Source organism: Sus scrofa, chromosome 11, assembly GCF_000003025.6.
Source record: "Sus scrofa isolate TJ Tabasco breed Duroc chromosome 11, Sscrofa11.1, whole genome shotgun sequence".
NCBI lineage: Eukaryota > Metazoa > Chordata > Mammalia > Artiodactyla > Suidae > Sus > Sus scrofa.
In genome coordinates this window covers 7,791,720-7,805,657 of record NC_010453.5, presented here as the reverse complement: position 1 = coordinate 7,805,657, position 13,938 = coordinate 7,791,720, and the positions used below count along the sequence as shown (strand labels likewise).

The window sequence follows — 13,938 nt, the reverse complement described above, 5'->3', positions numbered from 1 at the left end:
GAGAATCCAGCAGGAAGAAGCACAAACTCCCCTCGAATCCCTGCCAGGCGGGCAACAGGCTCTACCTGCGGCAAGCTTTCCGTCTGGGCGGTTGCGGGGTCAGCAGCGCAGTGTGGATTCTGCTCCTGCGAGCGGGGGGGAGGATCAGAACCCTAATAAAGTCACGGGGCTGAGGGAGGGGAGGAATTAGACGCCTTCCCATGTAGGATGATTTCAAGTTCAGAGTCAAGCGCATCAACAGACGAAGACATCCCTAGAGACACGTCCAGGCTCTATGTTAAAAATATTAATAACGGCCTGACAGTAACGTGTGGAAAATATAAAGCGAAACGACAAAGCGGTCAGGAAGGTTAACCAGACAAAAACGAACACCTTGGCTTTACAGCCCGTTCTCCTGAAAAGCAGAGGGGAGAGCACTGCACAGAGTCGGCGCCCCAGTGAGCATTCCCAGGACGCAGGGGGCAACGCCACGGAGCAGGAAGGGACGGACAGGCCGGGCGGGCGACCCCACGGCGGGCACAGCGCCCAGTGCCAGGGGCGGGGGAGCGGGGCTCCCGGGGTCACAGGAGGCCCTGCCCGGAAGCAGGAGACAAGGCCACCTGCATGCCACAGACCCTTCCCAAGCCCAGACTCCCGGGGCCTCCGACTCTCTGCATGGGCGTCGGATCACAGGAAATAACCTGAAGCATCTTCATGCTGAGAAGCCAGTGGCCCACATGGTCTAGCGCCCAGGGTGCCCTCTCCGAAGGCAGGGCGACATGGAACGCACCTCTGCGGGATCTGAGATCCGAGCAGGTACCGCAGGAGGCTCCCCGCCCTCACTCTGCTTGGCTTGCTCAGAGCACAGACCCCGCTGATATAATCTATCTGTTCATTGCTTGTCTTCTACACTAGTTCGATAGAAACTCCAGGAAGGCAGCTACGTGGTGTGATTCACTGTTTGCCCCCAAACCTACAACACAGCCAGCCCAAGGGGGTCAACACCTGTGTGTGGAAGGAGCGAACGAACACAGCCAAGGTCTCCCGCGGGCCCGGGGCCCACCTCTTCCGAGCAGGCGGCGCCTCTCGGTGCCAATCCAGCAGCACAAAGGGCTTTAGTCCCCCACGTAGTTTATGGTCACTGGGATCTGATGTGCTTTCTCATTTTCTCACACACACACACACGCACACAGCAAGGCAAATGCAAGCCCAAATTATTCGTTAAGTTCTAAGAAGAGAGATTTAACCTCCCACACCATTTCAATGCTGCTTCCGGGCCTTTAATTTTTTGTTGTTGTTTGTTTTATTTATCTCCAAAGCCAGGATGCACACTGAAAACCCTCAAGAAGATCTTAAAAATATTATCAGTAATAAACTTCACACAGGGCGGTTGCAGCACATTAAGAGCACTCGGCATCAGAGATTCCAGAAAACAGAACGCTGAGGCAGCTCGAGGGACCTGAAAACCGTGGTCAATCCAACACAGGCCCCGAGACCCAAAATCCACCCCCCCAACAACCCCATCAATGCCTAATTCTGACAGTCAAGGCTCTCTAGGTTAGCATGTCCTTTTATCAAGAAAAATAACCTTCCTAGTTTAACACATTCGGTGACTCACCAGCTAGTAACCAGGTCGCGGGGTCAGCAGTCCTACCACCCTTTCTCTCAAGGCCAGACGGCGATGCGACAAAGAAGAGTATGTCAACACAGAAGCCCCGCCCTTCAGAACGCAGCCTCTGCACCCAAGAAAAATGTCTTTGTTCTGTATTGGTTCTAAATACTACTAACGCATCATCACCTTTCATACTAAGCAGCAATAATATTACTTGACGGCCTTACTGCTTAAAGTAGGAATTACATCAAGAAGAGGTGTTCCCCACAAATCACGTGGATCCCGCAAACTGTCCCTGACCCTATGGGACAAAGACACCACACTTTTATCCAGACAAAGCTTGACTGAGGGAAGAGGAAACCAGATATTAGTTCTCTACAAAAATACACCGGGCTAAAGGTAAGATGTCCTTTTAAAGAGAAGAAACAAAATGTATTTCTCCTGCGGCTGTGAAATTAAAAACTCCTTTTTCCCATGACAGAAATAAATTACATAATATTTAAAGTCCTAACATCAGTAGTACATCAGAGTTGATTCCAGCATAAGAACAAATTGTAATAATTTGCTGGGGCAAGATAATCCCCACACAAGGAATATTAACAAAAATACCAGCTGGCTTTATATTTCTTTAATCTAAGGAAAACAAAAGAAATCATTGAGGGGCCAAACACACTTTGAAGGCACAGGATATGCGATACCATTAACAAATCCGAATTTAAAACAGTGCATCATTTACAGAAATCCAACCAACAAAATCCCAGCCTTTGCAGTTCATGGAAATGAAGGAGATATGGGGCTCCAGAGGAAGAAGGTGAGAAAAATTAGCAAGTGAGGTGTGTCACCTTCCACACCCCCAACCAGAGCACAGGGTGGGACTCTCCCACAGCAGGAGGTGGTAGATGCAGGAGAACAGGCAGGGAGACCCCGCCAAGGGGAGCGGCACCCTGAGGCTCAGTGTTTGCTGTCTGGCTTCTTAAGGATTTCCAGATTCATTCCGGGGGGGGGGGGGGCCTACATTCTTGAAAACTCAGCTTTAATGTGCAGTTGGTGAAATATTCCAAGATAAATCACGCTCTTATATGCCAAACTGCTGTTTAAAAGCAATTTTCCCTTTTCTATTTTCAACATGAATTCCTGTGAATTGCTACAGGGAACTATATTTAAAGTGCAAATCAGGGCAGGCAATAGAAATAAGACCTTTCTCATGATAACTTTAAATAATTCAAGCCAACTAACGTGTTAGGCACACCTATCCTGAGAGATAAATCACATTTTACAGCTAACCTGAGCCTAAGATTTATAGGCTAGCCTAAGCCCTAGCGTGTGAGAAAACGGGTGAGGAATTAATTAACACGCATTTAAGCAACACTAATCAACTGTCTTCCGTTCCTAGGAGGGAGCAGAGACCAGGCAGGCAGGCAGGGAGGACTGTGCCTCCAAACCCCGTTTTGTCCCTGTGCCTGATTCATCCTCCCAAACTCTCCCAGTAACATGTATCATAGAAACCAAATTAAATACCCAACACCAAAAGCGCTAAGACGCTAAATAAGCCCTCAGAGGAGAGCTGCAGGGATGAAGTGAGATGAGGCAGAAAGTGTTTAGCGAGGGTTCAGGCTCAGCATCTTCCACAGGCCCAGGGGGTGGTCGTGGTACTGCTGCAGGCGGAGGAGATAAAGGCTCACGGTGGGGCTGGGTGGCCCTGCGACCCCCACACAAGTCGGGGAGGTGGGGGTCAGAGCATAGGCAGCCCTGACATCCAGGACAGAGCTCACACACCCCTGGGGCCTGAGCTGGCACCCCCAGGCTTGGGTGCTCCCTGGTGCAGTGGGAGGAAGCCTGGCGCCCCTTCTCTGCTGTGACCTACTTTAAGGTACAGTTCCACCGGCACGGCCTGGCCCCAGCCACTCCTGGTCCCTGGAGCTTCCAGGCTTAATTCCAGCTCCTCCGGAGGGGACTTAAGCTCCAGGATGCACAGCCTGCAACCAATTTATTCGGTTCCAACCACCTGCTTTGAAGATAATCCCTAGAAGCAGAGGGAAGAGAAATGAATGCTCCTGGCCAATGACAGCGGCAGGGCCTGCTTTCCTTGTCCTCCTCTGACAAACACACTGTCCCCACGGAGGTGGAGACGGAGAAGGGGCGCCACCCAAGCATCTAATGGAAGGCCCTGCACTCCGCAGGGCTGAGGACAGAAGAACCAACCCAAGGGGCAGCTGAGGAGCCAGTGGTTGAGCCCCTGTAAGGGGCCTAGGCAAGGCCTGGCATATCCAAGGGGGGGAGAAGCCACTGTCATCACCACCATTCATGTTTACTTTTGTTTGTTCAGCAGAAAATCAGAGTGGCTGCATGGGTTAGGTGCCAGGTGTTCTGCTAGGAGCTGGGCAGGAGATAGGTGAGCAGCTCCCAAGGAGCTAAAGGTCTAACAGCACAGACAAGTCCCTCTCTCAACACCCAAGTGCACAGGGGCGCCCTCTGACAGCAGGTGCTCTCGTGGCACTGCTGAGGGAGCCCGAGGAGCAGGGCAAAGCATCAGGCAGCGCAGCAGAGGAGGGAAGCACTGCCTGCGGCCAGCTGACCGGTGCCCAGAAGTAGGCCAGGGGCAGACACGTCAAGAGCCAGAGCAGGAGGAGGCCTGGAAACAGGTTTCTGCACATAAAGCACAGTAAACAGCCCCGTGTGCCCAAAGAGATGGGGAGGGGAGCGAGGGACCTGGGCACGGACACCTGAGGACAGGGAGGGACTGGGGCTAGAAGTGAGGCTGGAGACGCCGCCAGGAGCCGTTTCCTGACGGGGGCAGGGAGTCCGGCTGTATGGCGAGGGCCGCTAAAAGCTCTCTGAGGCCTTCAGGGAGAGGGCCATGGTGACATGCGTGCCCCAGACAAGCTTCCGGAGGCGGCGTGTGGGCTGGGCTGTGGAGGGACAGAAAAAGCCAGGCGCGGCCAGCGGCGGCGGGAGCTGCGGCCAGAGGGGCGAGGGGCCGCGGCCGGCGCGGCGGGGCTGCTGGGTCTCCGGCCCTGAGCAGGGTCTGCGGCTGTGCGAGGACGGGGAAGGAGACACAGAGGCAGGTGCAGGAGCTTCGGGGATCAGATGCGAGGGCCGGGGTAGACGGGGTGCCGTTCACGGCCCGACAACGAAGGAGGGGAGCAGACGGTGGGAAAGCCCAGCGTGTTCCCGACGTGCGGAGGTCCCGCGGGTGTTCAAGGACAAACGCCCAGTTTGCCAGGGGCGCGGCTCACGCAGGTGAGGGGACAGTCTCCACGGCACACGCGATGCAACTAAAGCTGCAAGGCTGGGTGGGAAAGACAGGGGCAAGGGAACCCCAACATCTCAGGGACAACACTGCAAAGGAGACAAACAGACGTGGCCAGGCAGAGAGGAGACGGCAGAGCTATCAGGTGTTAAGATCTTCCTGGAGGGAGCTCTCCCCTGAAGGCTCCACGGACTAGGGGAGACGCCACAGCACGGGGCCCCGCGTGACCACGAGGATGAGAGCAGCGCCCCAGTGACACATGGATTCTAACGCACACCACATGCCACCAAACCCAGCTGTGCCGCTCAGCATCGCGGGGCCAATGCCTCGGCCTCCCAGAGCCTCTGCCTCCCTCCGTGGAAAGGAGGGGATCTGGACAAGGATGGACAACGTCAAGGCAGGTGCGGCCCCGGCAGCGCCTGGTCATGGGGGAAGCTGTAGAGCCTCCTGCTCAGGTGCCAAATAGAAACAGGTGACATCGCTGTGCTGGGGACGATGCCAGCACAGTGCTGCGAGCCCAGCAAGTGGAGAGCTGGATGGCATTCAGGGTCCGGCACCCCTCTGCCACCCTCCCTGGGTTCCTTAAGCCTCAAAAGTGACACAGCGGCCGGGAAATGCCCAAACACCATCTCCCTCCACCCGAAACACGGCCCTGCCTCCTCTGAGAAGTCCGCTTGCCGCACAGATTTCCCCCACTCGGCAACGAGGTTTGCTGGGACCACTACACTGGATGTGCCAGAGGGAAGGCAGTAGATGCGGAAAACAGAGGAAATAACCATATGTTTTGAGAAGGGAAAGACCGTTGACTTCTTTGATCCGTATCTCATTTAAACGGGTGACATCAAAACCCAAATGTGGCTCAGGATCTGAAAGCAAGAAAATTCCAACTCGAACCGAGTTTGGGGAGAGAGTCTTAAGCACAGACTGAGTCACGGGTGGAGGGCAGAAGGGTCCTGGCCCCACAAACTAGTCCAGCAGACACTGAAGCGTGCAGGACAGCAACACGCAAACACAAGCACACCCGCACCGGGCACGACTCCTTCCCCCCCGCTGGAGTACATGCTGCGGAAAACTGCAGCCTCCTTTACGCTCGGCTTTCGGTATCTTAACTTGCTAACAGAAAAACTGGGTTCTAAAAAGCACCCCTGTTGGAGCCAATGAATCTGTGGTACCCACGGTCTGAGCCGTTCTAATGCCTTTAGGACCTCACTTGTCCACTGCCCAAAATCCCTCACTCCAACAACCCGCGGCTCTAGTTTTCAAGACTCACACTCCACACCTACAGGAGCATCTGTAAATCGCCCGATGACACAGGGACGAGGAAGACTTCTCAGTCTGAAATCTAGGGCTTCTGGTTCCTTCCCCAAAGAGACAAAACACCTGAGGGCTGAAAATCGGGCCTCAGTTCCACCCTCTGCTCCCTCCAAAACAGCTCCTTCCTTCATCTTCAAGACAAAGCAACCAGCAGGCATCTTCCCGTTCTATCCAGTGCAGGAAAATCACCCAGTAACATATCACACTGGGGCCAGGGTGGCCCAAGCAGGCCCCTGCCAGCACATATGACTCACCTAGCACCTGGGTAAAAATGCAAATCCACAGGCCTCATCTCAGACCTCATGAATCAGAAAAAGCAGGAGCTAAAACCCAGGAATCGGTGTCTCAACCAAAAGGACCTTAACAGAGGGGACCCTGGGAGCTCCCTGGTGGTCTAGCGGTTAGGACTCGGGGCTTTCCCTGCGGTGGCCCAGGGTCACCGGCCTGAACTGAGATCCACATCAAGCTGCTGCAAGCCTCAGCCAAAATAAGCAAAAAACTTTAAAACAAACAACAAAGGAGACCCCGAGGTGCTGCGGTGTGCTAAAGTCTGACCCACCCTGGGACAGACAGCGAGACGATACTCAAGGGAACCGGACGGGGCTTTTCCCCAACAAGCACTGGCCGTTTGTCTTCCTTTCCTTCCTTCATCTCATAAACAGAAAACAAGCTCCTGCAAAGCCACCCTCAAGGATGTGGAGAAGATAAATTCGGCGTGATGTGTAAAGAGCCTTCAGCTTCTTATGGGAAGCAATGATGTAAACCAAAACATATCACCGTTTCAGATCATAAAATATTCCTTTAGGAGTGAAAATAAGTCGCATCCCTCGGAGAGACTGGCACTGCTAGACTGGAGATGCATTCAAATCTTATTTGATACTTTAACTCTTTTTTTTTTTTTCCTGTCTAAATCTGAAGCTTAACATCATCTTAGCTTTACAGATAAAAAATGTTTGCTTCCCCAAATCTTCAGTACACATGCATGTGAGTAAAAGCTTAAATATATCTATTTTGTCCATCAAGGCTCTCTTCTTTTAAAAAAAAAAAAAGGAAGAACTCAAATTTCCCCCAAATCTTTCCACAGCTACCATCTCCTCGAGCTCCAGACCCACCGATCTAACTGCCCAGTAGACACAGAGCCAGAGCATCTCACAGGCACCCCCAACTCAACTCGTCCAAACTAAACTCACCCTTCTCACCGTCCCCTGAAGCTAAAAGCAAACTTCAGAAAACTGTCTGGGTACTTAATGCCACACAAGTGTACACTTAAAAATGGTTCAAATGGGGAGTTCCCGTCGTGGCGCAGCCGAAATGAATCCGATGAGGAACCATGAGGTTGAGGGTTCGATCCCTGGCCTCGCTCAGTGGGTTCAGGATCCAGCGTTGCTATGAGCTGTGGGGTAGGTCGCAGACGTGGCTCGGATCTGGTGTTGCTGTGGTTGTGGCACAGGCCGGTGGCTATAGCTTTGATTAAACCCCTAGCCTGGGAACCTCCATGTGCTGTGGGTTCGGCCCCAACAAAAAGACAAAAAAAAAAAAAAAAAGGTTCAAATGATTCATTTTATGTCGTGTACATTTAAGTACATTTTTTAAAAAAATGTTTCTTGTAGTCAGATCTGGTCCTCCATCATCCGTGCCTGTATCAGTCAACAAGGCCACTGCCCAGGGACAGCTGCAGGCAGAAGCCCATGGCTCACCCCTGACCCACCTTCCCCTGTGCTCCTGTGGCTGACTCCTCCCGAATGGACACCCCCCCCAGCCCTGTTCTACAGGACAGCCCGCGTGAGCTTCTTAAAACCCAAGTCAGGAGTTCCTGCGGTCACGCAGCGGAAACAAATCCAACTAGGAACCATGAGGCTGCAGGTTCAATCCCTGGCCTCAGTGGGTTAAGGATCTTGTGTTGCTGTGAGCTGTGGGGTAGGTCGCAGACGAGGCTCGGACCTGGCGTGGCTGCGGCGTCGTCTGGCAGCTGCAGCTCCACTGGACCCCTAGCCTGGGAACCGCCATGTGCTGTGGGTGTGGCCCTAAAAGACAGGAAAAAAACAAACAGCAACAGCTCCCCACTGCTCTAAGGACCAAGTCCCACACCTGCCTGGTGTGCCAGGCCCTGCCTGCATAAGCTGGCCCCCTCCAACCTGCCAGCCCTGCCCCCTCCAGGTCCATCCTTTCCCCACGGGCTTCCTCCACCCAGAGCTATTCCAGAGCCAGCGCCCCTGCTTCTTCCCTCCCCCCACGAACCCGGGGCTGAACTCTGATGCCCCCTGAGCCCCACTCCAGGGTTTCTCAGCCCGGGGCCATGCGCGGTCTAGACCAGATAACTGATTCTTTGGAGATGGGGGCCGGCCGTCTGCGCACTGCAGGCCGCTGGGCAGCGCTCCTGCCCAACCACCCTCTGTGACCGCCACCCACGACATCTCAGAGAATCCAGCGGTGATTCCGGGGGCAGGGGGGGGGAGGCGGCCCCCTGTTGGGAACCAGGGCTCCAGACTCCAGGTAAAGCCAGAGACTCCCTGTCCCTGCAGCACTTCTCAGAGCATCTGGACACCGCTGCAGCCCCGCACCTGGTGCACTTCGTGTTCCATGTCACCTTCCCTTCAAGAGGTGCGCTCCACCGGGGTAGACATGCCTAGCTTGGCCTCTTCCTGCAAAACGCCCCGGTGCTGGACACACACAAGATCCCCCTCAACACTTTCTGAGTAGACGAGAGAAATTGTGAGGACAGCTCCTCCTTTTAACTCTATTTTTAAGTTGTTCACAGTTTCTAGCAGTTCAATCAGCACCGACACGGAATCCCATTTCTCTGGGCGTGACTTAGTAAAGAGGCCTCCGAAATGAGGAATTAAGGGGACTCTCAACCAGTAACAGGTCCGATAAGCCCCTGACATCCACCCACCAGCCCTTTCCCTTTACGTGAAAAAGGAAACGACGCACCTGCGTGTCGTTCTTAAGAATAAGCTCCACGTCACAGATGGGTCACACGTGATGCTACAAAGAGGCAAAACATCTAACATCTGCAAACGGTGCCGCTTTATAACATTTCTAATGAAAAGCAAAAACCCTGGCCCTTCGTGGTCCAATTGAGGTCAGTAATTAGGACTTGCTCAAGTCCTAGAGGAAGCTAATGAGAGGCTCAGGACATCGCCTCCCCTCCCCCCACCCCAATTTGAAACAGATGCTCTTCCTTGCGCCTCCTGCACCCCACCCCCAAGTGCCTGAATTCCCTTGGGTCAAGTCCATGGCAAGGGGGCTATGCCAGGTTGGGGCTCCTGGACTACCTTGACAACAAAGAATCCATCCAGATGGGTAAAATCTGTGCCAGTAGCAGCAGAGTGCTGCTCAAGAAATAAAAGGAAGATCCACAAATTCAAAATGGCAAAATAACCTGAGGCCAGGTGTGATCCCTGGGCTCCTGCAATGTCTGACTCGCTGCACTGACAAGAATCTGAGCAAGACCCGGCTCAGAACAAAAAATCATCCTCAACCTTGGCAGGTGCTAAGAAATATCATCCTGACTCAGAGTAGAAACAACTAAGAAAGACAAACGTCAACATCCATTACTTCACCACTGGTACAAATAAGCCTCTTCACAGATTCACTAACTAGGATTAGGATTTGACTGCATGCAATTTAAAAACAAACAGACAAAAAAAAAAAAAAATTGAAGCTTTAAAAAGACAGAGGTTTGGGGGTTTTTGTTGTGTTTTTTCTTTCTGGCGGTGCCCAAGGCATGTGGAAGTTCCCAGGCCAAGGACTGAACCAGTGTCACTGCACGGCCCAAGCTGCTGCAGTGACAATACTGGGTCCTTAACCCACTGAGCCACAAGAGAACTCCCAGAGGTTTCTGGTTTTGCTTCTCTCTCGCAAGAGCAGAGCGGAAACGGCTCGCGTGTGCTCCATGTCCCCCTGGTGGCGCCGTCCTCTCTGCTCTACCATCCTTGCTACTGGCTTCGGCCTTCACGGTCACCTTGCGGTCACAAGATGGCCATCGTGGCTCCAGACATCACATTCGCCGAACAGGGAACAGGAAGGATGAAACAGGGGCAGAAGACCTGCCTCTCAGCTGGGTCAGCACCTTGCAGAAGCTTTACCAAGAGACCCGGCCCCCAAATCTCCACAGAGAGCTCACAGGCTGCCCTGCTTTGCAAGGGCCACGGAAAACCGCTTTCTCACTGGACATGCCGCCACCACTGCCACCACTCTTCCACCTGCCCTCACCCCCTGTATTATTAGTCTTCTAGGGCGCCCATAATAGAGAGCATGGACTGAGGGGCCTCAGCAACAGAAATTCTCTTCTCTCTGTTCTCGAGGGTGAGAAGTCCACGATCAAGGAGCCAGCAGCGCTGGTTCCTGCTGAGCCCTTGCTCGGAGAGGGCCCTCTTCTCACTGGTCCTCGCACAGCTCCTCTCTGGGCGCATCCCTGGCACTTTCCCCTTTTATGAGGACACCAGCCCTGCCGCATTAGGGGCCCACCCTTATGGCCTCTTTAACCATAATTACCTCCTTAAAGGCCCATCTCCCAATAAGGTCTGATTGGGGATTAAGCCTTCAATACACAAACCTGAAGGGCACAATTCAGTCCCTAACCCTGATCACCTAAGAGGCTTTCCATCAGTCAGGCAAAAAAGGAACTCAGAATTCTGGGTGGCAGACAGCAGACTCTGCTACAACAGAATCGGTTAAAACCCTAAGAGACGGCCGATTTTAGTATTTATCTACTCTACGCCTCTCGCAAACTGAGGCTCGAAGCCACAAGAAGCCACACAGGGGCTGACCAAGAGGCGAGACTAAATCTTCTGATTCTACCGGCTCTGGACTTTAGAACTGAAGTTGCAGTGAATTTCGTTTGCATATCTGTATAGATTTAAAGTAAATGTTCTATATTGACTTTTCTCTAAAAGCGCCAACACACATACTCCAGTTTGTGGGAAAACTAAATTAGAAACCATCAGGCCACACTTATGAGGGGCTATTTAGAGTATGTGACACTGTTGGGATTGTTCACAGGCCTCAGAATGCCTATCATATTCTCTAGTCCAGTAAGAGTCCAAGGAAACTGACTTCGAGATGTAGAAAGCATGGGTACCACATGTATTCCTTAGTGCCCCTTCACAACGTCAGAGCAGAACTCAATAAAATAAACTCATGATTTACTTCAGACCTGCAAGAATATAGCTTCCTGCCAGTACCAACCCATGAAAGCCAGTTCACAAAGCCAAATGTCTCCCAGGGACCTTTTAATAGGTTTTATGTCTTATTCATTGTGCGTCTCTGACAACTTCACAAGGCTAACAGACACCTCCATAAGATGTCTGGTCATTTGAGTTCCTTCTGCACATCCTCAAATGTATTAGCAAATTTGGACAGGGCTGATGCTCCCTTAAGTGCGGTGAAAAACAGATACTCATCACGACACAAGTGTGCACTTCAGCGCCTAAACAGAATATATTATATACAAATACGATATCCCCAGCACAGCATTACAAAGTGCACAGCTATAAATAGAATGCCAATTTCAGCTACCACCCACCCCTTTTGGTGAGGTGCAAAAACATCTGGGCAGCAGGCCAAGTGATGCAGCCAGGAGTCGAGGAGCCCCTGTCCCAGCTCGCCAGCCTCCTCTTCTCCCCCCACCCCACCCCCAGCCATGCACTCTTTCTTCCACTAAAGCAGATCCTTGCCAAGTTCAGTTGCTCCCCACGGTCAATTACAGCCTTCACTGCCCAAGGTGCCCAAACATTTTTAATTACATTGTTACTTACTTAACCATGCGTGTGAACAATGACCAATTAATCTCACCTGATTTTCCCACACTTCCTGAGCCCCTACAGACACGCCAGGATACACAAATAAGGACCAAGGTTCCGGTGGGCAGTGAGCAGTGACGCTACGTCTTTCCCTAAATTGCACCATTCTGCCATTTCTAAAAATCTGAAATTACTGCCTCTTAACAGGAAGCACAAAAGTCTGGGATGGAAGACAATAACCCTGAAAACACTGAAAAAGGATAATTTTTCCTCCCAGCTTTCACACTTGAAATCTCATCATGAAAGTCAACTGCAGTGATTTTTAAAAAAAAATAAAAAAACTTTTACCACATTATTTTATGAAAAAGAGCGGAGCATTCTCTTGGGAGGAGCTTGGAAGAAAAGAGGGAAAGGACACTACAACAGCAGCAGACAAGCCCTGTTAGCAGAAGTGCTCTCTCATCTTCCCCACGACAAACCCAAGATTAAGGAAAGCTCCCCCCCCGCCCCCCCCCCCCGCCTCGCGCCGGCGCCACCAACGACCCACGGAGGCCCAACCGGGCACCCCGTCCTCCCTTCCGGCTCAAGGAAGCCAGAGAGGAGGCCGGTGCCCAGGGGGGCATCTCAGCCTAGGGGGCTAGGGCGGGCCCGCGACACCGGGAAGGGGCCCGGCGCGGGGGGCGAGGACCGCGGGCCGGGCGGCTGGTGCGGGGCGGAGCGCGGGACCCCGAGCCGCGGAGCCCGCCGCCAGCCTGCGCGGGGCCGGCGGGGCGCGGGCGGCAGGCAGGGGGGCGGGCCCGCGGCCGCCGCTTCCCTCCGTTCAAAGTTTCTCGCAGTTGCACATTTACTCCGCGCTTCCTGTGGGGGTGGGCGCCGCGCCCTCGCCGCCCGGGGGGCCGCCCGCGGCCGGAGGAAGGAGGCGGCAAGACGCGAGTTGGGCTGGGGCGGCGGCGGGACCCCGCGAGCCGAAAGGGGCCGGGAAGGCGCGCCCCGGCGTCCGGGGAGCCGGGTCCGGCCCGGGCGCCGCGAGAGGGCGATGCCGCCGGCGCAGCGGCCACGGGACGGCAGGGCGCGGGCGCCCGCGGGGCAGAGCTGGGCCGCCGGGCGCCTCCCTCGGCGCGGACGCGGGCGGCTGCGCCCGGGGAACCCACGCCTCTCCCGTGCGCGCCCCGGCCGCCCGCTACTTACCCAAGGAGCAGGTGAACAACGCCAGCAGTGCCGGGAGCGCCAGGCGGCGGCCGCGGCGGGCGGGCGGTCGCATCCCGGCAGCAGAGCTGCGCGCCCTGTCCGGGCGCGGGGACGGGAGACGCGCGGGGAGCGGAGCTGCGCCGCTGCCGTCGCCGCCCCTGCCGCCGCGGCTGACCCTTCTCCGCCGGCTCCCCTCCTCCCTCCGCCGGCCCCGCACGCGCCCTCTGGTGGCCTGCGGCGGGAGCGCCCTTGTGCGTGCTTCCCGCGCCCGGATGGCTCGCAGCTGTGACTGGGGTCCGCCGCCCGGGTGATAGTAGAGGCGCGGGCTCCTCCGCCGGGACCGCGCCCTCTTTCCGGGCGTCTGGCGTCTGACCTCTGCTCCCTGGGACCACTGGTCCCACTCCTCCTTCTCCTTCCTCTGCCTCACCTACAGGCTCATCCTCTACCTCCCATCTTACTCCATCACCTCCCTTTCCTGGATCTCCAGCAATAGGTCACTGGTGCCCCTTCTCATCCCCAAAGTGCAGGGGGAGATGGGCGGCAGAGGAAGGGAAGGGGAGTCCGTTTTCTTTCCTGCTAATGTACCACCTGCAATTAAAAAAAAATCAATAATTCAACTCTTAATATTGTTGGCACTAACGTTCCATTTTGATGAAGGTGTTTTTAATCAGCTCAACTAATTTACTTCATATTCTTTAATGGAATCTGGCCAATAGCTTAGGCCTAGAATTTGGCTTTTAATAGAAGTTTGTGTAAATGTAATTTTGTATAAATGTAATTTTAAGTGTTCACCATAATGGAAAAGGGAGGGCGTAATTTTATTCAAAAGTCTGATAAAAATAAATTACATT

General features: G+C 54.0%; 1 protein-coding gene across 2 annotated transcripts in view; it reads right to left on the bottom strand.

Annotated features, from left to right (window-relative positions):
* The window catches only part of B3GLCT (beta 3-glucosyltransferase), a 114,893-nt gene extending 101,395 nt beyond the window's left edge, over window positions 1-13,498 (bottom strand). The window contains exon 1 of one of the 2 annotated variants that reach the window (XM_021065554.1): window positions 13,088-13,498. In XM_021065554.1, coding sequence (XP_020921213.1) covers window positions 13,088-13,160 — 73 coding nt within the window. In that variant the 5' untranslated portion in view covers window positions 13,161-13,498. Of the gene's footprint in view, window positions 1-3,455; window positions 3,588-13,087 lie in introns of those variants that run through there. The other variant, XM_021065553.1, reaches the window with a different exon arrangement.